Source organism: Oreochromis aureus, linkage group 10 (assembly GCF_013358895.1).
Source record: "Oreochromis aureus strain Israel breed Guangdong linkage group 10, ZZ_aureus, whole genome shotgun sequence".
Classification (NCBI taxonomy): domain Eukaryota; kingdom Metazoa; phylum Chordata; class Actinopteri; order Cichliformes; family Cichlidae; genus Oreochromis; species Oreochromis aureus.
Genome location: NC_052951.1, coordinates 10,799,200 through 10,820,845, shown reverse-complemented (window position 1 = coordinate 10,820,845; position 21,646 = coordinate 10,799,200). Strand labels below are relative to the sequence as shown.

The 21,646-nt window shown below is 40.1% G+C and overlaps 3 protein-coding genes across 5 annotated transcripts; 1 reads left to right on the top strand and 2 right to left on the bottom strand.

The window, feature by feature from the left end:
* Positions 1-8,536: 8,536 nt before the first annotated feature.
* gng3 (guanine nucleotide binding protein (G protein), gamma 3) lies at positions 8,537-14,080 on the top strand. The gene is made up of 3 exons (XM_031743018.2): positions 8,537-9,036; positions 9,890-9,989; positions 12,178-14,080. The coding sequence occupies exons 2-3, from the start codon at positions 9,891-9,893 to the stop codon at positions 12,304-12,306; spliced, it is 228 nt and encodes a 75-aa protein (XP_031598878.1). The 5' UTR covers positions 8,537-9,036; position 9,890; the 3' UTR covers positions 12,307-14,080.
* Positions 14,081-14,479: 399 nt separating this feature from the next.
* Positions 14,480-16,914, bottom strand: banf1 (BAF nuclear assembly factor 1). Of its 3 annotated transcripts, none has more exons than XM_031743483.2 (3): positions 16,768-16,914; positions 15,814-15,953; positions 14,480-15,390 (listed from the first exon to the last, which is right to left on the bottom strand). In XM_031743483.2, exons 2-3 carry the CDS (start codon positions 15,937-15,939, stop codon positions 15,244-15,246), a joined length of 273 nt encoding a protein of 90 aa, XP_031599343.1. In that variant the 5' UTR covers positions 15,940-15,953; positions 16,768-16,914; the 3' UTR covers positions 14,480-15,243. The 3 variants fall into 3 exon arrangements, with proteins under 3 accessions (XP_031599343.1, XP_031599337.1, XP_039474381.1); XM_031743477.2 differs by having other exon boundaries at positions 15,814-15,978; positions 16,768-16,913; XM_039618447.1 differs by lacking the exon at positions 16,768-16,914 and adding an exon at positions 16,336-16,478 and having other exon boundaries at positions 15,814-15,978.
* A 180-nt stretch (positions 16,915-17,094) lies between these two features.
* Positions 17,095-20,010, bottom strand: prdx5 (peroxiredoxin 5). Its single transcript, XM_031743008.2, has 6 exons — positions 19,683-20,010; positions 18,470-18,604; positions 18,259-18,390; positions 18,078-18,116; positions 17,931-17,995; positions 17,095-17,448 (listed from the first exon to the last, which is right to left on the bottom strand). The coding sequence occupies exons 1-6, from the start codon at positions 19,776-19,778 to the stop codon at positions 17,343-17,345; spliced, it is 573 nt and encodes a 190-aa protein (XP_031598868.1). The 5' UTR covers positions 19,779-20,010; the 3' UTR covers positions 17,095-17,342.
* Between the last annotated feature and the right edge of the window lie 1,636 nt (positions 20,011-21,646).

Sequence of the window (21,646 nt, the reverse complement as noted above, 5' to 3'; positions counted from 1 at the left end):
TGCTCTTCTGTGCCCCCCTTCCCACCCTTTTCATAATGGATTGTTAATCTTAAGCAAATGTAATATTTTCATATTGTAATAACTGGTCCTCGTATTTAGAAAACATTTTTACCTTCATGTACCGACTATACTCTTCATAATTCTTTGAGGTGCACTGTGACAAATACAATGCTGCTATATCACAAAGACTATTATTCTGCACGTCACATTTAGCCGATGCCAAAAGCTAAAGGTGACAGATACAAAGTGGGCTCGAATACAGAGGCCCTGCTTCCATTGTTTGAATTCAATCCAGGCTTCTTTGTGCTGCCTCGGTGCGGTGTGTTAATCTCAAAGCGACTTTGTGCACAACCGTAGGATCTGTAGCTGTCCTGTTGGTCTTCCTTTACAAGCATGACTGGATGGAAAGAAAGAGTCAAATGTAGCAGTTTCTAAAAGCTCATCTCATTCCTGACAGTGGTTAAAAAGTCTGTGATGTCTTTTTCTGCCGATTAAATCTATTCCAAACACAGAGAAGCAATTTATGGGTGAATTCTAATTAGCTGATTATTCCTAACCGATTTTGAACCATAGTGAGGTTTTTTTTCAGCAGGTGATGGTGCAGATGTGGAACCAGTTCTGCTTCAGTGTTCTTTGCAAATAAGCCCACATTTTGACATGTTTGAGAGGCAGTTGTTACGTAGCATTACTAGCAGAAGGTATGGAAGAAAATCCTGGCAGACAAAAACTGGGGACAGCATCTAACAACCATTGGGGAATTTTGCAGCAGTTGCACCTACAGCCACTAAATTCAGTGGTTTCAGTTTTGTGTTGCCTTTGTTCTAACTAGCACTTTTTTTTATTAAATAGAGTCAAAATAACTAGTGAATGAATTGCCATGAAATTATATTTTAAAAGTCTTCATCAGTAGATGACGAATTATTAAAACATTGCTGCCTGTGAGCTTCAGCTGTGCTTTGATATTCATCACCAGCTAAACTTCAGCATGCATGCTCACAGTAACAGTGGTTAGCACAGTGATCTTTAACTGTTTTTTATACACACATGTGAGTCCAGATGCACTATCAATGCTAAGAAGTTGGCACCAGACATGCTGGCTCCAAAGCTACTGGACAGCTACTGATGGACTACCGATGTTAGTAATTATGAGAGACGTAAACACAAAGAATGTACCAATGGTTTGCAGATGCAGCCCACAGATACTGTCTCCCTTGATTTTCTTCAAATGGAAATCAGTAAAAGTAATCTACGTAAGACTTTGGAACATTTTATTCCCGAAATGTGGGCTTGTTCTCAAAAAGCTGAAATTTCTCTGCACCAGCATTGGCTTCAGTACAGCGTCAGTGGTAAATGATACCCCAAAGCAACACTGTTCTCATGGTGCAGTGCTGTTCTAGACATAATACGAACTTTTGGGGGGTTTTTGTTTTGTTTTTAAGTGCATTACAGAAATACGGTATGCCACAAAACTGAAGTGTTCTGTGCATAAGGGGCAACCAATCATGGTTTTAGCTGCTAGAGTTTCTGCTGATTTTATCTCCATGAGATCAAGAACAAGTTGCCCAAAGTGATTTTTGTTGTTTTTCTGTTTTACTTTGTTTATTGGTCAACAAGTTGAAGCCTGAGTTATAATAATGCCTAATGAAAAAGTTCCTTCAACTGAAGAAAAACTCTTTACCTGACTTTCGCATTCAGGCATTTTGCCTGAATATATTTAGACCTGGTTTCATTTGTATCCGTGTAAAACAATATATTCTTAGCATAAACATGCTTTGAGTCTTATAAACTCTGAGAATATTGAGTAGACCTCAGAAATAGTCCAAAACAATACATCAAAAATTATAGTGTAGCACAAAATAATATGCAAAAAGTCACGTGGTGTTATTCTTAAATATTCTTCAGAGAATCTGTAACTAGCAAATCAGCCAGTGTCAGCCTTCTGATATATATCTCTGATGTACATCGGCCTTCATCGAGGCTTCCAGGACCTGCCAGAGAGGAATGAAGTTTGGAAGCTTAAAGTTTTGAAATGTAAATGATGAAAAAAGTGATGTGGGTTCAAATTCTTATCCAGGCAGGAGTCTTGTGCAACACAAAAGCACACTAGCTGCAAATAAGGTTCTTCATGGAAATGCTGTCTGGACAGTGGCTGCTAACAAACTCGTTCATTCATGTACTTTCTCTTCCATTTCTTACATGTTTGATTAGCAGCAGCTCTGATTGCGCGGGTTCCCATGTTGATGACATGACTGAAGATTTCCCATCAAGTGATTAAACTGCTGTCTTGTCTCTCTTTTGTTGGTTATAGCTGAATATGATAATGTTACCATAATAGCATCCCTAAAGTGTGTGGTGCAAAACCTGATGGCTGGATTGTGAAGTTGTTCTCCATGTTTATTTCTAGTAACCACACTGGAACTGGCTCTTTTAATAAAGAAAATCTGAGAAATGATTATGTCTGGGAGTGTGTGTCGTACATTTAAAGAAAAGAAAAAAACCTGTAAACACTGGGAGAACACAAACATCCAGTGCACTGTGATAGGCTGATGTACGCCCTCTTGACCGATCACCAGCACTCTCTGAATGGACTCAGTAGTGTCTGTTTGGAAAGTATTGAACGCTTAGGTTTCCATCAATACAAATGACCAATTGCAATTGACGATTCTTATGATCACCCCACCCAGATCTGCTTTGCTCATCATTATATAAAACTGGTTTGGGATTCACAGCACTGCGATGGAGCACCCCAGGGCAGATCGATCAGAGACAGAGAGGTTAAAACAAACTCAGCATCTGCCTGGTAATAACTGCTTCAAATAAAAGCAATACTGCATCAACTATATGTAACTGTGGGGACCACATCACAATGAACCTTTTCCTTGTGCATCAGTCCATACTGAAATACAGTACCTTGCAAAATGTAGGCACCTAACATGTCTAGATCAATTTGTGAATTTTGTAGTCACAAATATTCATGAATTCATTTATTGAGGCTAGTCGCATGAAGTCACCTGACTTCCTGCACACATTGCTAGAACGTTGTCAGCCATATTGGATGTGACACAACCACCATTTCCTAGGGAAAAATACGTCTTCCCCAGCTGGTTGGCAGGGGTTTGGGACTGGACAAGTGATTGCTTTGGTTGCTAGCAAGTTGCTATGGTTGCCCGTAACTTTTCATGTTCATCTGCAAATACTTGCTCCTAACTATACTAACTACTATTCGAGCGGTAGTAAAAACATAAATGGAGATTGTTCACTTTAAAGTAAAAGTTGCAACTTGGCATTGCAGCTAACATGTTTCAAAAGTCGCAACTTTTGCTTTGAAGATGAACCTTGTGTTGCAATTTTCACAGTTTCACGACAGATTGGAGAGTCCTGGACAGTGTTCGTAGACAAGTCTGTCACTTCACTCCAATTCAATTTGATTTATACCGCACCAAATCAAAACAGTCACTTCAAAGCATTTTATATTGTTAGGTAGATACCCTACAAAAATGCCGAGAAAATCCCAAGCACCCCAAGGCAAAAGTGGGAAGGAAAAGCTCCCTTTTGACACAAAGAAATCTCCATCAGAATCAGGCTCAGGGAGGGGCAGCCATCTGTCCCTCCCTGAGCCTGATTCCTTTTCCCCTCATCCCTGGTTCAGGATGAGGGGAAAAGGAAAGAGCAGAGGGATTCTGTTCAAACTATGACCGCAGCAATATGCTAGTGACCAAAGCAGCCACGAGGAGGTTTTTCCCAACCGGTTAAGGATTAAGCATTTTTCCATAGCGACAGGTGGTTGCCAGGAGGTCACTGACCAGTATGTAGACCTGCATGACTGGTGCTTTAGCAGCCATTTTCCCAGCAACCACTTGCAACCAGTCAGGAAATACACATATTTGCTTGCCAGATGGTTGCAGACCAGTCCCTAGGCCTGCATGAGTGAGACACTATTCACTTGATCCTACATTGTCACTATAAATGGTGGACAAGTTAACATTGCATGGTTAGGGGTGATGTGTCTGCAAAGCCTCAGTATAATAATTTCTGTTTCGTGGAAGATGAATCCCAATGACTGGGTTAATTCCCTGGCTCTTTTTTTTTCTAACACTATCATAAGACTCATGAAGTATTGGTTGGTTATGTTGATATTTGGTGCATACATTCATATTTGTCTGTAGAGATAAACTTTATCACTGAGCCTTTCATTCTTCATCTAATCAACTTAGTCTGTATCTATGTGAATGGTAAATGACCTGCATTTGTCTAGCGCTTTACTAGTCCCTAAGGACCCCAAAGCGCTTTACACATTCAGTCATCCACCCAGTCACACACACATTCACACACTGGTGTGAATGGGGAGAGCCATAAATTTAACTTCAGTGGTTCAGTGGGACATAAAAACTGCATGTATAGAACTGAGAGTTATATCCAGTAAAGGAAGAAAAAAAAGGTTTGGCAAAACGTGGCCCCAACACGTACACATGCACTGTTTCACATTACAGCTTTTAAAACAGTTGTAAACCTTCCCATTTCAGCTGTTGATTGGACTACATGGGTGCATAGGCGTGAAAACTATCTTTCATGTTCAGAATTCTCCCATAAATTTCTATTCAGGATTCTTTGAGTTCCTTATCTAATGTCTCTGCTGCCACCTGCCAGCATTGTCATTGTAAGCATGTTAGCAGTCTGATGTTGTACTGCCTAGCAAACACAGACAGCATAAAAGAAGCCCCCATGATGTCCTCTTGTGAAGCATTAAGCTGAATATTTTTGGTGTTACCATCTGTGTGTTTTCGAACCAGATATGATGAGCGAGGGGTGGATCTGACTGTGGCTCTAATAATGACCGTGATTCACACAGTGATCTTCATGTTTTATTCAGTGCGACCTGAAACCAGCGTGTGAGCCCATTAAGTCATCAGGAAAGCTTTTACTGAGGTCATGGACCAAAGGAACCGAGAGCTGTTTTTCCATGGATTTCCAGAAAACTTATTGCAGTCAGAAGAGTTGTTTCCTCCTCCTCCTCCTCCTCCTGATACTTTCACGTGCTCCCTTTAGGTCTCGCCACAGTGTATCATCTGCCTTGAACTCACCCTACATCTAGCATCCTTTAAAGTCACACCAACTCTCCATGTTTTCCTTCACTGCATCCATGAATCTTCTCCACTATCCCTCCTCTGCACATGCCAAACCATCCCAGCCTTGCCTCTCTAACTTTGAAAGTCTTAACATCTTTTAACTTTGTCACCTCCAGCTCAGCTTGCTGTCTCTGTTTTAGTGTTACTGTCTCCAAACCAGACATCATAGCAGGTCTCACTATCGTCACGGAAACCTTTCCTCCCAGTCTTGCTGCCCTGACGCTTATCTCCACTCACTCCACCCTGCCTTTACTCTCTTCTTCTCTCTTTTGCCTTGTCCTTTTCTTTGGATGGTTGACCCCAGGTTTCACTATATCTGCTCCTTGCAGCTTTACTGTTACACCTGTCTCCTTCTCATTGGCACACATGTAATCTGTTGCGTTTCTACTGATGAATCTAAACCACTATGGTGAAGATGGTGACTGCTGTCTTCGAGGCGTCAGAATGTTAGCATCGTTGCAGTTTACTCCAAAACATATCAGAGAAACCCACTATGTGATATTCAGGAAACTGGTTGTAGCGCATTCAAATATTACTCAATGGAGAATTTCCTGAATGTTTACATAGATAAAGATGTGTCCGACAAAAGCTTCACTAAGCTGCTGGCATGTCTGTTGCCACCTTTAGTACAGTGTGTGGCGGTATGATGGCAACGATCTACTCACTACAATTGCATCAGTCTCCTGAAACCAGCCTCCTATCAAAGTGTGGGCATTTTACAAGATAGCTCATCAACCAGTGGTGTGTGATGACTCAGAGGCGATTGCAGCGGATGCTTTAATGTGAAAATGTCCACACAGATTTTATTTAAAAGCGCCAGCTCTTTTTACAAGCTTGAAATCATCAGACATAAACGCTCCCACAGATAATGCATTAAGCATTTCGCTCTTCGATACGAGTATTTCACCGACTGTTGAGCTGACACACACCCAGCGTTTCAGCACCACGGCGGAATCAATGGCCCCAAATGGCTTAAAATGAAAGTCTTTTACCAACATTGTTTCAATATTTATTGACATCAACCTCGAGGCAGAGAAGTGCCCTGCGTGCTACATGCTTTCAGACAAAAACAAGGCAGTGACCGGGTCACGAGAGTTTCTCTTGAAATTGCAGTGTGTTTGGGAGGAAAGTGATTGTCCCTCTTTACTTATGCAGGGAGATAACAAGACAAGATCTTATCCTCGCTGCCATTTTCTACCTTGTTATTGAAAATGGTCCTAAATTTGTGTTTGCTAAAAATCATTTTCCTATCAGGTGCATGGAGGGAAGCTGCAGTAAAGACATAAGATTGGTTGTCTCTCAGCTTTGAGTCTCCAGATTCATAGGTCCCAGTGTGGCACGGCAGTAATTATGTTCAACTTAATTAAGCTTTGTTAATTATGTAAAAAGGAGTGTAATAAAAGGTCATTAAAGACATCATTTAAAGGATGCAAAATGAAACACACACATAGCACCGAGTTAACACCTGAAATTTTGCTAAACTGGATTTATGCACATTTTAAGTTGACCTTTCACCGAGCCACACCTCTATTTTCTCCTGCATTGTTTTCCCACTTACGCTTGACACCATTTTTTTTTTCATTAGTACGGCATCAGATAATTAGCTGACTTATCTGTTGAATGTGCACCCACACTAATTATAACAGAGAATAACCTGCAGAGATGAAAGAGGAGCTCTGGTTGACCATCTGGTGAGTGCTTTAGACACGGCTCCTGCAGTCATGTAGTGGTTTGTACCTGCTGTCGCTGTTTTTTCAGAGTTTGTGCCAGCACAAAAAAACTATCATAGGGTTGAAACTGGTTCTCACAATACAAGTAATGTTGCCAAATACCTGCTGGGTTCATTTCTCAGATGTGCTGCCTGAAATCGGTCTGCTCAGCAGAAAAATACATGACAGAAAAATGACCTGAAAAGCAGTGAACTTCTACAGCTTATGTTGGTATATACTGTATTCTATACCATACATGTAAAGAATAGGAACATTATTCCCCTAAGTCATACCACTAAAATTATATCAAAACAATATGGTGCGATGTATGGTTTATTACATATATAGTGCACAGCAGATGTGTTCATTGTATTCCTGTTTCCTGTGTTCTTTCTGTTAATGTTTTATCAGTTGGAATTAAATAGATTAGAAAAAAGCAGCAGTTATCATCATTATCATGCTATAATTTTATAATTAAAAAGCCACTAATGACGACACATTTTTAGTGGCTTTCCTTTAAGCTTTTGATGTTGCTTCTTGCTGCTGAGATTTGATTCAAATCTGCCGGCACCATCCAGCAGATGGAGTTCTTGAACCGCAGTAGCAGCTTATCTTTTCAACTTCCACCATTGTTTGCGCTGCAGCAGAGTAATCAACAGTAAAGTCATGTCTGCACCATATACAGCAAAATTGTTAGTTGAAATTAAATTTGTGATTGTGTCTTCCTCCACTCTCTCTCTCTCCATGTTTTCCCACCCACGCTCCACCATTACACTGTCTAATAAAGGCAAAAGGCATTATTTAAGAAGAAAACAAATAAATAAGTTATGGTCTGTAACTGGAGCTCATTTATTGCTGGTGGTTATAGGTTATGCGGGAACCACTCACACCTTACCGTGGCACAAATAATGTTCACTGACACGCACAGATGGCTTTTTCCTTCTCATTTTTAAAAAGAACCAATTATTTTTAATGAATTTCCCTTTGATTTGGGCAACTTTACACCAAACACAAAGTTAAAATTCTGTTCTACTGTATCATTATTATTATCATTATTATCATTATTATTATTATTTCATACCAACTTAGCAACTTATGGCAAGCAAAAAGGACAAACTAGCTGGAACGCGATACGCCCCTCAGTAACCAGAGACCATACAACTGAAAAGATATACCACAGTCGAAAAAGAGATGAGAAGGGCAGCAGCACAGCGCCATTAAAGTCAAGAAAACACTAGCATAGCAAAGATGGCGTCGGACTGCTTTTTCAAACTTCAACTCCGTGTTGTAGGTTTTCAGGCTGTCTACTCGAGTTTCTCTTGATATAATTAACTTTGCTCAATGGTCAGTATTCTATTATTTTGTACTCCAGTCTTCACTGTAGAGTTAAACACACAGAGTGGTGTTTTTTTCTTCTTCTTGTACATAGCGACAGCTATAGCTGTTGTTGGCGGTGAGCTAATGGAGCTCTTAACTTCACAGCGTCTTTGGTCTAACGGCGTCGTAAAAATCTGGTTTCTGACAAAAACTACGTCCCCTCTGCCATTTTCTTTTTCTTTAACAGTATAATATGTACAAATTGAGCCACTCATCTGAATTATTTGTAGCACATAATTATTTAAATGCTGGCCGACATCTCCCCAATTTAAAATGTGATGTAAACCATTGAGCCAGACTGCAGCAGTCCCCATAGCAACAGAGGAGAGGGTGGGCATCACAAATGGCACAGAGACGCATCATGATTCACGCCAATGGAGCTCACGTCCCAAGCTGTGTATAGCATTTTAGCACTAAAAACTAATCCCAGACCACACAGACAGCCCTGCTCCGTGTCAGAGATTGAAACCTGAGAGATTCCAGTTGGCCCCAATTTCCTCAGCACAAACGTGGTACAATCCACCCACATTAGAAAACCTTTACCAATGCTTCCCCCCTCCCTCTGTCTGGCAGGTACCACTCACTGCCGAGGGGGTTATCCTATCCATCCACCGCAAATCTAGTCCTCATTGTGGCAGAATTGCAGTGCACTGGACTGTACAGAGCAGGGTACCATCCAGGCTGTTGTCTGTGAGGGGTGGGGTCCGGCTACACTGATACCACCAACCATAAGCTGACAGAGGGACACCAGAGAGGCAGAAAAAGACGGGAAAAAAGAGAGAGAAGAGGGGGGAAGACTGCACCTGAAGAGGAATATAATACGGGTAAGGAGAAAAGGGGGGTGGATGGAGGGAGAAGGAAAAAGACAATGGGGAAAGGTCCAGAATGGTTCAAATAGATCGCTCCTTTGATGCTATGCTTTTTCCCATTTCCTTCCTGCTGACAGTCCATTTAATTTCAGTCCTTTTTCCATCTGTGACACGTTTTTCCCCCCATCAGTTATATGTGGGCATCATTTCGTGAATGGCTGCAGTGGTTATTTCATTCTACATTTGATATTTCTGTGCCTGTTCCCGTTCATAGTGGGAGAATCTGTGGGCCATAGTGAATGATGCTTACCATTTGGCCCAGTTTGTGTGTTGCCTTTGCATTTTTGAAAATATATGGGCATTTGATCCCATATCAGATATCAGATGACATAATGTGGCAGCTGTGCCGATTCTGTGACACAGTATTGACTGATATTTATAATATCTGGCTTCTTGCTTGCGTTAAAGCCCAGCTTGCCTAAATACATAAATAATATAATACAATTTTTGAGCACAGGTTTTTTTTTTTTGTCATATGCTACTTAAGAGCTCTATATATGCATTTGTCTAAAAACCGGTTCTCATGTGTATTACATTTGATCTACCAGCTGTTATTTAAAAAAATAATAAATATCCTCTTAATAAACCTGTAAAATGGCAATAAATAGTGCCACCATAGCTCACTGCAACCATATTTGCATTTGTAATATTTTTTATGGCTCTAAAAATCCATTCAAAGTGAAGGATGCATGCAACACACAAAAACAGTAAGATGATTAATTATTTTCTTTCATTTCAGTCAAACAAATGCACAAATCTACTGAATGCTTTTCCCGTCTCTTCTATACGTGGCCGTGTTTGTGGCTAGGATGAAAGGAGACACCCCAGTGAACAGCACCATGAGTGTCGGCCAAGCCAGGAAGCTGGTGGAGCAACTGAAGATCGAGGCTAGTTTCTGCAGGATAAAGGTGAGGCGCACGTATTTATCGTGAAGGCTCAACCCTTGAAAATTCAAGTTTGGTCCAAAACAGCACAAACGAAAGTTTTGTGTTTTAAAAAAAAGCAAGAAAGGAATTCTTTGATATGTTGTGATAAGTCAGTTCTGTCAGTCAGATGCTAATAATTGTGCCGCACAAACTAAATGCAAGTTTGGTTTGAAGATTTTGTTGTAAGCAATAATGGGTAGGCAGTGATGACCTTCTCAAACGTACTTTAAGTGAAGGCTTCCCACTGGTGGCTTTCCAAATGGTGTTTGGCTTGCATGATGTTCCTAATTGCATCAAAGCCACCTTGCAGAGACACGTTGCCTCTTTGTAAGAAATAATCCACGAGCGTTAAAATGAGCAGGAGGCAAACTTGTCTCATGCTAACATGAGAACAAAGTTTTAGAGATAAGCTTTATCTGCTGGCACCTCTGGCCAATAAATAGAACCTGAAGCAGAACGCTTGTCACACAGAGGTTCAGCACTCTGTCAAAACCTTTGAAACATCTGGCTGTTCAATGTAAAGGTTGAAATTGTTGTTAGAGAAAGATCCACATGAGGAGTACAAGAGCTAAATAATAATTCAGTTAACGCTCAGTTACTTTTATGTTTGCACATTTCATGCTCATATTTAGGTTTTATTAAGAAAACTATCTATTCATACATACAAACATCAATTCAGGGTCAATTAAAACAAATTCGAATCAAGTAAGAATGTACTGAATTTTAATTTTTGTTGATATGTTTGTGGTGTCGCTATGTTTTATCCTCTTTACAGTAGTATGTCCATACAGACACATTCAAATTTTTATCCAGATTTCCTGAAGCTAATTTTGACCCAGTTCAGTTTTAGGTTCTGGCTACTGTGTGTGTGTGTGTGGTTGTTTGGGTAAATGGGGTATTTTTTTTTAAAGACAAATCAACTTAAATGCAGCTTTTTTATTATTATGAAATATATTTGGTTATTTAATGCCAGTTTACAAGTTGTCTCAAGGTGCTTTATCTCATACGACAAAGGACCTACAGTACAGAATTAGAGAGAGAGAAACCAAACATCAGATGAGACCCTAAGAGTAAAAACTTAGTGACAGTGGAGAGAAGGAACTCAGTTTTAGCAGGAAGAGACAGAAACTGTCCCAGAAATGCACAGCCATCTGCTGAGGCTACTTGGAGCATGGGGGATAAAGAGGTATCCCATAAAAAACAAAACCCACACACATTTCCTGCTGTACACAGTGACATGGATGGACCCTGATGGATGAGGAACACTGATAAACAGATTATCTTTAAACAATCTTGGAAACAAAACTGGGAAAAAAGATAAAGAACAGATCTTAGAAAAGAAAAGAGAAAAAATGAGAGACAAGTGGGAAATTCCAGCCATTGTTAAAACTATAAGCCAGTACAGTAGCAGGGTTCGTGAGAGTCCTACAAAGATTTCATGTTCTGACTCTGTTCCACAGTGCACCTGTGAAAATACAGATGAGAAAGAGCAGAGGCCAAAATAATGCTCATACATATAAACGATCACAGCAAAGAAACCCAGACATACCTCAAAACAACAAGGATGAGGGTCTGAGACATCCATCGATCCTCCCATCCGTTTACTTATGTTTATCCACTTCAGGCTCATGGTGAGGCTGGAGCCTGTCCCAGCTACCATGGAGCAAAAGGTGAAGTGGACCCTGCACAGGTCACCAGTCTGTCGCATTTCTAACACAGACAACCATTCCCAGTCACTCCTATGGCCATTTTAGAATCACCAATCTAACACACACAGAACGGTCCCGGCCGGCTGGTGGATTCAAATCGAGGATTTTCTGTCTGCAATGCCACTATACCACCGTACCACCCGGGTTAAAAGCAGCATGCAAAAAATCAATAACTGTCGCTATTAAAGCACCTTGAGATGACTCCTATAACAGCAAGAGGCATCTCAAGGTGCTTTAAATTCATTTAATATTAATCACACAGTATTATAAGCAAGGATTTGGCGACTGTGGGGAGGAAGTCACTAAGTTCCTGATTTTACAGGGAAATTACCTGCAAATCACCAGGATCAGGGAGGGGCAGCCAGCTCCCTGCTGTGACCACTTGGAGGCGGGATGAGGGGAAAGTGTAAAGGGGAAAAAATGTAATTAAATGCTCTAAACCCCATCATCTCCACCTCCAGGTATCAAAGGCAGCAGCCGACCTGATGGCGTACTGCGACGCACACGCCTGCGACGACCCCCTGATCACCCCCGTGCCCACCTCAGAGAACCCCTTCAGGGAGAAGAAGTTCTTCTGCGCTTTGCTTTGAGACAAATCAGGGATTGTTGTGATGAAAAAGTACAACTGTACAGTATGTACATCTATGTACAGTGTGTACATGTACTTCCAATCTGAATAAGACATTAATGTACTATAGTAACGTTGCATAAAAGCTGCCGATGTACAGTACATAACCAACTACAAAATGTCTTGAACTAAATTCTTATACTGCGAACATCTGTCTCAATGTTAGAGGAGGGCAAACAAGAATAAGTTAACATTTAATCAATAAAGAGTTAGAAATATCACAAAGTTGCTAAAAGTCTCAAGGGAAGGGGAAAAACAAAGACGTTCATCTGAATGAAAACACATGCATCTCATGCTCAAATAGGTTACAAGTAACTGCCAGAAGGGACAACATGATCACCAAGTATCTTATTCCTTCACCAGTCACAGGCAACAGATTCATATTGAAACTGGGAAGCTAAATTACCACATTAGGTCTAGGGATTATGGAGGACATGTCTCAGCTCTCCCCATTTAAATTCCCCATAAATGAGAAGACTAATGCCACGTAATCAAACACATTTTCATTCTTTGTCTACTCATAGGCAGAGGTCATAATACGCATCCTCTTCTCACAAGTAGCAGCATTTTTTTTCTAATCTAATCTATTGTGACCTTCGTCATTCACTGTTTAGCCCTGTCTTGGCAGTTACTTGTTTACAACTGGACACATGGAATTGATTTGTTCTTGGGGGGGTTTATTAAGATTTTAGCCTCTTTTTTTTTTTTGCTCATTTCTATATTATTGCCGTAGTGTGGATGTGGACATGTGTGTATGCATAGGTGCTACTGTGAAACTTGAGCAACAATTCTGTGCATCGGATCACTGTCAAATTGAGATTTTGTAGTTAAATAGCACACACACACACAAACCCAAACACATTCCAGGAGTTATGGACTTTCAACATCTAATCTAAGCCACTAAAGTAAGATCATCTAATCGGTTATTCTGAGCCTGTCATAATAATAATTTTCTAATTCTTTAGGACAAACAAAAAAAACCAAACAAGTAAATGAAGCAGTCTTAATGTACTTTTAAGGACAAGTGTGCGTCATTGTCATTTTAAATGATCAGAGGATCTCCAGAGCAGGGGTGCTTAGTGGTTTCCAGAAAAGTCAAGGATCAACCAGTGTCACTTTCTCCATCTAAAGTACTGTCAGCTGTTAAGTTTCAATACCACTTTCATAAAAGGAAACGGAAAACTGCTCTTCTTCTCGTGTCCGTGACCTGGAACTTTTGGAAACGCCTCCCCCCTGCTTTGGAGCATTCAAAAAAAAAAAAAAAAAAAAAAAATGAGTGACATATTTTCATCATGTTGCAAAATATCAAATCTGGAGCTTTGGCGGAAAAAAAGGTAACCATGGAAACGAAGCACTGAAATAAAGCCTCCTGTCATCAAACATTTTCTGTCTCTTGGGGTGTTCTCTGATAAAATGCACAAAAAAAAAAAAAAAAAAACATGTTCAAATGTGATACTTGCTTTTTATTGTTTTATAATAAAAGCAATAGAAAAGCTGAAACCTTTTCACAGTCAAATGCAAACACGTGGGCCTGCGTTATAACAAAGAGCTGCTACACACTGGTTACATCTTCATACAGCTTGATAACTGGTGGTTGGTGTCAGCATCCATTAATTTGAACGGAAGATTATGGAATACAGTGTGAACATGCAGTGCTGTGGATTTTATACTTCTTTAGACCAAGTTAAATGTTTAAAGTAACATGCATTAAGGCATCTCATGTCTAGAAATTTAATCAAAGACAATACATCTAGCTCAGCTATGAAGACCTGACCTAAATATCAGGTTCACTGTTGTAACAAAATGCACACAGTGTAGGATTTTCATTTAAAGCCACTCAAACCAATAAAGGATATTTTATTTGTAAGTCACATGACCGTGGATTAAGAGGGTTTCTCCGCTCTTACTCAGCTTGTAAGTTGCAGAAAGAAAAGAAAGCCTACTACTTTTAATCTACTTTAATTAGCTGCTAACACGGTTTTGCTAGATCTATGTGGGTTTGGATCAGGATGGCTGCTGTCTGACGCTCACCAACTCGTAACTTTGCTTTCAAGACCTCCACAGAAGGTTTGCATTTTTTACTAGCAGCACAACTAGCTGTGATATCGAGCTTTCTAGCAAACACAATATCTAAGTTATCAGCAATAGAGACACTTTTTTTATTGACAGTATTATGTTTTGTTACATTGGCATCTTTATTTATATACATTTCAATCTTCAAGTCCAAACAAGCTTAGAGTAGACTAGATGTAGGACTGTGGTGCGTCTTCATTTGCAAGACCAAAACAATTCACATATATATATATATTTAAATTTAAATCTCTAAATACCAATGTCAGTTGAATCTTCTTTTTTAGGTTTAGTTTTCATGTTTTACATTAAATTAGCCAAATCTTCTGCCAAACAGACAATCCTTATCAACAAATCGTTGAAGCATTGTTGGTGGAATTACAGTGCATGAAACTGTGATATGATGTGCTACTTTAAAAAATGGACAACTCATATCAAACCTTCCAGTGGCATTTAAAAACAAGCAAATGGTGCAAGCAGCCCAAGAACATCAGGTGACTACAGGTGTTAGTGTAGATTGTACAGGTAAACCATCACATTAAATAGAAAGAAATGTGCTGAAATAAATGAAAACAAATCTTGAAGGTAAGAAGAGTTTACCTCTAAAACTGCCATAATGAGCTTAAAAGGGTAACTTCTTAACGCACTGCCAACAATGAATGCACTAGAAATTTACATTTTTTAAATTTTGAACAGAAAGTACACATAGTATTCCAATAGTTGGGCCACATGGCTATTATAAGCGAGGCTGAATTAAAAAAAAAAAAAAAATCAGAAGAGGTAATGTACAGCTTGGACTTCAGAAGTACAAAAACAAATGACTGAATGTTTATAGGAAGGCATCGCACCATTCCTTAAGACAGCCATAGCAGTCACCTTGTTGTTTGACATTTGCCCCGCAAGTGTCCTTCAGCCAGTCTCGGAAAAGCTCCTCGTCTTTCTTTAGCACTAGAAACTGTCCAAGGACGACATATGCCTGTGGAAGTGGATGTGAAGACACAACACAAGAATGTAATTAAGACCGATGTGCGAGTATCTAAGAATGAGCCACATCATCTGTTCTGATAACAAGTAGATCCAGTTTTTAACTGAACAGATGAGTATTTGTTTGGGTGTGTTTGATCAAATTCATAGCTGATTTGACAAGAGAACAGCTCTTCTGCGACAACAAACATTTACAGATGTCCAGAAAAAAAACTGCAGCTTGTATTTCATTACATCACAACTTCAGTTGTGCTAGTTTTCAAAAAAAAAAAGTTTGTGTCAGCTGTCATATACTGCTGCTGGAAGTTAACATTATTTCAATAATATTCAAAGTAATCAATACCTACTAGGTAAAATAACTTAAAATTACTGTGTGAATAAACACACTGCAGAAGCTAATCAAAAACCAATTTACCTTGTCGAAACCCTTATCCTCCAGTCTTTTGCCAAGGACTTCTCCGATGCCTGCCAGAGCCATCACAGGCTTCTCTCCCATGGGCTCGGCCACAAAGTCTTTATGTTTTTGGGATGTCGATGACATGATCTCTTTGGAGTCTGTCAAATAATAGCAGGTGCTGAACTGTAATATAAACACAGATTTGACAAGTGAAAACAATACTTACCCAATTTAGTGAAAGGAAAGAATATTTCGTAAAATTGCACATCTAATTTTAGTTATTTATATTTTTATTAGCAACGGATAGACGGCACAGAAACTTCTTTAGACAGTAGTTGAATATGATATGGTTTAATGTTTGGCTGCTCATGTCAACTCTAGTCATGAACCAAGCCTACAGTGCGAACATATCAACAAGTGCTATTTCTTTCTCTACAGCAATGACCTATTTTATGGAGCACTGAGTGCTAATGCTAATATATTTAACATCTGGGATTACCAACTGATCTTCGTTACCGAGTAGCATCTAGTCAGACTCACCAAACACAACTACACCCGTGAAATGCTTCGGCTGATGGCTTTACATAAGTGCAGTACACGCAGAGTTGAATTGCGCGCGCAACACATTTCAATGCTAACCGTTTTAGCACACCGAGCTAAAGTTCACTAGCTCCAGTTTATATTACAGCCTATTTTCCTACGTAGCCGCAGCTTCTTAGCGGGAGTTATGTCTATTTTAAAACCAGGGCTTGCTCCTAAAAATAATCAGACTATCAAGTTAACGCTGTAAAGCTAGAAAACAGGAGCTCATATTTTAGGCGCCTACAAATTAGCCTAACTTGAGCTAATGAAGCTTTAACGCTACTAAGCTAATTGTTATTTTTCCTATGAAGCTCATTTACAAATAACCGTGCCCCAAAGGAAGAGGTTAAGTTTATCACAGCCAAAACCCACAGCTGCGTATCAACTTACCCGTTAGTGTCCTGTCCAAGCTGGATATTAACGTAGTTAGCGGAAAAGCTACCTGCTTTCGATTTCTGTATAAGCACCGGCGACCACAATGCAATGCGCAGGCTCTCTGCGGCTCCACGTCAAAAACCGCGTGACGTCAGACGTCATTTCACCCTGATTTTGGTCTCGCAGGATAAACAGACAAACCTCTAGGGCATAACCAACTTGTAATGAGGCATTTCTATAATCACGTTTATCTTAAATTATAATGAGCACGTATTCATTTTTGCCTGTCACACGTTCCTGATGTGGCAGACACTTTGTAATAAATGGGCAAAGAAAACAGTGTATATTGCTTTCAGTGTGCATTTTATTAACTCAGGAGTAACAGTATACACAGACTGGTGTTCCATACTTGGGATTGACTTTCATGTCATGGTTGTGCGCATTAATCATCTTCTAACTCAGTTTCTGACACCAGCATGGCATTTGCATCCGTCTTTGGGTTGAGGAGGAGAAAGCTTGAGTGGGTTTATAACTGCAACTTTCACAGTAGCTCGGGGTGTGCGGCTTCTTTTAATCAGCTCAAAATAAGCCTAGAGCTCTGGCAAAATGCTGGAAGCCAGGCTGCAGGTCAGCCCGGTGCCATCTGGCTCCACATTGAGCTTCTTTACAACTCCGTCTTCCACCAACATAGAATATCTGAAACAACATGAAATACACACTCCAATCTACTTTAGTTAAGACCAACAAAACAAATAACAGTTATGTTGTGTGCAGTTTGTCTTTAATCAGTATGGACAGAACTAAGATTGAAAAATCAGTAGAAACTTCACAAACACTGCAGTTATCTGCAACCTCTGCACGATGAAGCAATTGCAGTGGTAGAGGTGCAAAAGCAGGTAATGTGCAAAAGGCTGTATGTAAGAGCATTCCTTTCCACTCAGTCGCTGTTCCACTCTTAAGTGAGAAGTAAAGTGATTTTGGACAGCTATAAAGTCAACATAGTGTGTCATCATAAGTGTACTGTTGTGTAGTGACAGTGTTAGCACACAGAACTGCATAGAAAGTACTTATGTTCAATGCAGGAATTATTGTGGGGACGATATAGTGCATAAATTTTCTTACTGTACAAATTTGTTATTAATAAAATTCAGGCATTTAAGAGAAACAAAAGAGGTTACCTCTTGGATCGCTTATTCCCAAGTACCTGCACGATTTGATCATTGTCAAGTAACAGGTCAACTGCCTAAGGCAAAGAAAGATGAATTAATAGTCAGTCGCTAAAGCTTCAAGTAGAGCTGAAATATAAAGCAGACATTGGTTTTTACCTTTGTGAATGCTCCAGTGGGATCAGCCAGCATCCGCACCTGCAGAGGAAAAGTGGTCATAAGCTCAGCATTAAAGTTCTTTTTGGGCATTTTCCCAAGTCTTTGTCCAAGACTGACATGTCACAGAGCTCTAACTGTTCAGAAAAGCCACCGAGATGCAGGTTGTTCAGTTGTACTCTACCTTTCCATCAGCTCCATGCTCTTTTCCCCATGCAGCCATGACAAATGCATCGTTGACAGAGATGCATGCTATTTCCTGTATACCTTTATTCTTCAGTTCTGCAGCCTGCTGCACAAAACCTGGGAGGTGAGTCTGAAAACAAAAAAATCAATAATTAATAAGGTCAGCTGATTATCAATGTGCACAGGCACTGTTAACAGTGTGGACTCACTTTGGAACAGCCAGGTGTAAATGCTCCAGGTACAGCAAAGAGGACTCCTTTCTTCCCCTTAAACAGTTGATCCATAGCCACCTTATTCCCTGGCTCCCCCTCCTGGACCTCCACTGCAGGAAGCTGTTCACCCACCTGATGAGAGGCGAGATGACAATACAGAACAATGTTGACCTACATTTCACATTACTAAAGTGAGTGATACTAATGTGCATGTCCCTGGAGGACATTGCATGCACTGCTATTTGTGTTACGTTTAGTCTGCACTTACACAGAAGTGCTGCAGGATGACACAGTAGAGGGAGAGGGGTTTTTCTGTACTGTGTGCAGCTGATGCTTATTGTCAAAATATATATATATAGTATAATCAAGCATAGTTAACAGGAAAGAGCTGAAGAAATTAAAACGATTCCACATTTGCTTGCTTTAATCCTCATAGAGATTACAAAAATACACCCATCTAATATTAGGCTTCTTATTAATTAATGAATAAACAAGGCTTGAAGGATCTTGCACGGCCACTGGGGGGCGACAAATCATACAATTAGTTCAAGTAACCCAACTCCTAAATTTAATGCTGACACTGAAGGACTAATTCATTTTTTCACTGAGTGCCAAAAAGCCGTATCAACCATAACAAGAGCCAATAATCTGAACTCAAATGCACTGGAGTAACGTTATCCTACAAAAGATGGGTTAAATAAACCAATGTTGCAACGCTTTACATGGCCTTGAAGTGAATTCAGAAAAGCTGCAAGTGACCCAAATACAACATCGTTTTACTTTGGGGCACATATACTGGCTGTGATTTTGGCTGTATTTAAAACAAACAAAGAAAAACAAAATCAAAAACAAGACAGAGTAGCGGAATACTTCCTAGACGGGCATGAGTGTGCATCTATAAAATAAACAAGCCTAGTCGACTAAAGAGAAGGTGAGATTGATTTGCAGGCAAGCTACGCTCAAAACGAGTTTAACAGGTGGGGGAGGAAGGTGCGGAGACAAGCACCGACAGGACGGCTGTTATTAACAATCGATAATGATGAAGATAACGGCTGTCACGGGGACGGAATTCACACGGATAGCATCGTGAGCTACAAATAAACAACGTCACCGCTTTATTTAGCAAGTTTACAGTAAAACGCACTGACACAGTCGCATTTGGCTCGTGCATATAGAGCATACACGGCAGCGAAACGCTCGCAAGCCTTACCTGAATCGGCATTTTGGTTGTAGGAGTAATGTGCAGTAGTCTGACGCTCTGGAGGGCACGGGAACTTCTGAGTACAGCGGATGTGATGGGGAACATTGTAGCTGTTTAGCAAGCTAGTTAGCAAGAGTTATGCAACGTATTAGGAAAGCGGTAGGTTGGTTGGTGGGGTGCTGTGCGCGCTGCCTTAATTTCCGCTTGGACACGCCCAAAACCCACTTGTCACTCTTACCTCGGTGACAGTTACCTACACTGCTGTCCCACATTAGGTGTGGCTGTAGGTACGTAGTTGCCAGATTTGGGCCCGCCAAGGCTTTATTTACTGCGCCATCTGCTAGCAAACCCACATGTCTACAGTTTGGGCTAGAGACCGAAAGTAGCCCGTGGAGCTATAGCATTTCCGATAAGGAAAAATAACTTTGCACAATGCAAGGGAAGTCTTCACCAAAGTCAGGAAAATGTTATGTGTGTCATATCATTAAATATACCAATATTCATTAAAGGTGGGCAGATGATCCACATATTGATCGTATCAATACCAATGATGGAATGAGTATCGAATGGATGTTTTGTTTCTATCCTCCTAAGTTCAGTATGTAACCCACTGAATCGTGTTAATAATTTTTTGGAGGGGGTAAATGACAAAAATATACCTTATATGCTGGTTTTATGGGTTGAAAGTGTCAGCATTGGTTTTGGCAATACTGGCCCTGCATTTACTTGGCACTGGGTCAGTATCCAACTTTGCAGTATCACACAGAGTGAATATTCATACTGTTATACTATTAGGCCTTTTTCACAGGTGGAAAAAATGATCACATTTTCCCTGCATGTATAAAGTATGTTACAGCACATTTAGCCTACCATTAAGCTGCTCCTGCTATTTTGGCATCTGTTAAAACATTCTCTATGTGTTTTTTTAGACTTTAAAGACAGCCTTGTGTGTGCAAATGGAACTAACCAGGGCTAAATGTAGTTAACAAGGTTATTATCGTTAACTAAAACTAACGAAATAACGAAAACTAGAAGTGAAAAAACATTTTCGTTAACGGAAATAAAAATAAAAACGAAAACTAACTAAAACTGTAATGAGTGTTCACAAAACTAACTAAAATTAACTGAATTTATAGCAAAATTGTGTTTAGTTTTCGTTGATGTGTGCGTGTCATACAATAGTCAAGGGTGAAAATGAAGTTTAGTTTCCACATTTTTTTCTTGCTGTGTCTCATTATGCCAGCAGGTGGCAGTACGTTAGTCGAGTCGTCTGTGTTGGTGCTCCGTCCACGCGCAGAATCATGTCAGGAAAAGTCTGGAGAAAGCGCCAGCTTCCAATTTGGGATTACTTTGAATATGACTGTGTTTTGGATAAAGCAAGTGTCTTGTAGTGGAACGAGACAAATTATGAGGGAAAAAAAATCCCACAAACCTTAAAGTGCACTTGAAAAGCTCACACAAGAAGGCTAACCTAGCTTACCTTGAGAAGGTAGAGGGAGTGTTCGCCCAGGGCACCAAACAGGCTAGGACTGCCACTGACTGAGGTTGTCAGCTGAGGTTGATATTTTACAGAAAAAATTCCCCGAGGTCCACCGAGTCAAGAGCTATCAACACTGGTTCTGTGGACAAAGTCCTGGGAAAGATATATGTCGAGTGAGTGTGCATGATCCCTCAGCTCACAGCTGTATTTATTAACCATTCAAAATACAGAAAGATTTCATTAAACTGTGAAACTGTATTTCTGTCTTGCAGGGAGACTCTGGTGGAGGAGTGGTTCATAATGGCAGGATTTATGGGTTCTCTTCTTTTGTGGGAGATCCGGACTTTGTATGCAGAGCACCGGCTGCCTTCATGGACCTCTGTGATCCTGAGTATGCAGATTGGATCAGGAAAACTATCAACCCATAAAAAGCTGTAAGGTGTGGATAACTGTAAACAAGCTGAAATAAATAATCTTTTAGAGTTTAGCTTTG

What these genes read in the sequence shown, in the direction of transcription:
- gng3 (XM_031743018.2), top strand. Translation starts at nt 9,891, where the DNA reads ATGAAAGGAGACACCCCAGTGAACAGCACCATGAGTGTCGGCCAAGCC. An exon ending in CTAGTTTCTGCAGGATAAAG is followed by an intron (nt 9,990 to 12,177) that starts GTGAGGCGCACG and finishes CTCCACCTCCAG; the next exon opens with GTATCAAAGGCAGCAGCCGA.
- banf1 (XM_031743483.2), bottom strand. Translation starts at nt 15,939, where the DNA reads ATGTCATCGACATCCCAAAAACATAAAGACTTTGTGGCCGAGCCCATG. An exon ending in AGGATAAGGGTTTCGACAAG is followed by an intron (nt 15,391 to 15,813) that starts GTAAATTGGTTT and finishes CCACTTCCACAG; the next exon opens with GCATATGTCGTCCTTGGACA.
- prdx5 (XM_031743008.2), bottom strand. Translation starts at nt 19,778, where the DNA reads ATGTTCCCCATCACATCCGCTGTACTCAGAAGTTCCCGTGCCCTCCAG. An exon ending in CAACCAAAATGCCGATTCAG is followed by an intron (nt 18,605 to 19,682) that starts GTAAGGCTTGCG and finishes GCCTCTCATCAG; the next exon opens with GTGGGTGAACAGCTTCCTGC. An exon ending in TTACACCTGGCTGTTCCAAA is followed by an intron (nt 18,391 to 18,469) that starts GTGAGTCCACAC and finishes TTTTGTTTTCAG; the next exon opens with ACTCACCTCCCAGGTTTTGT.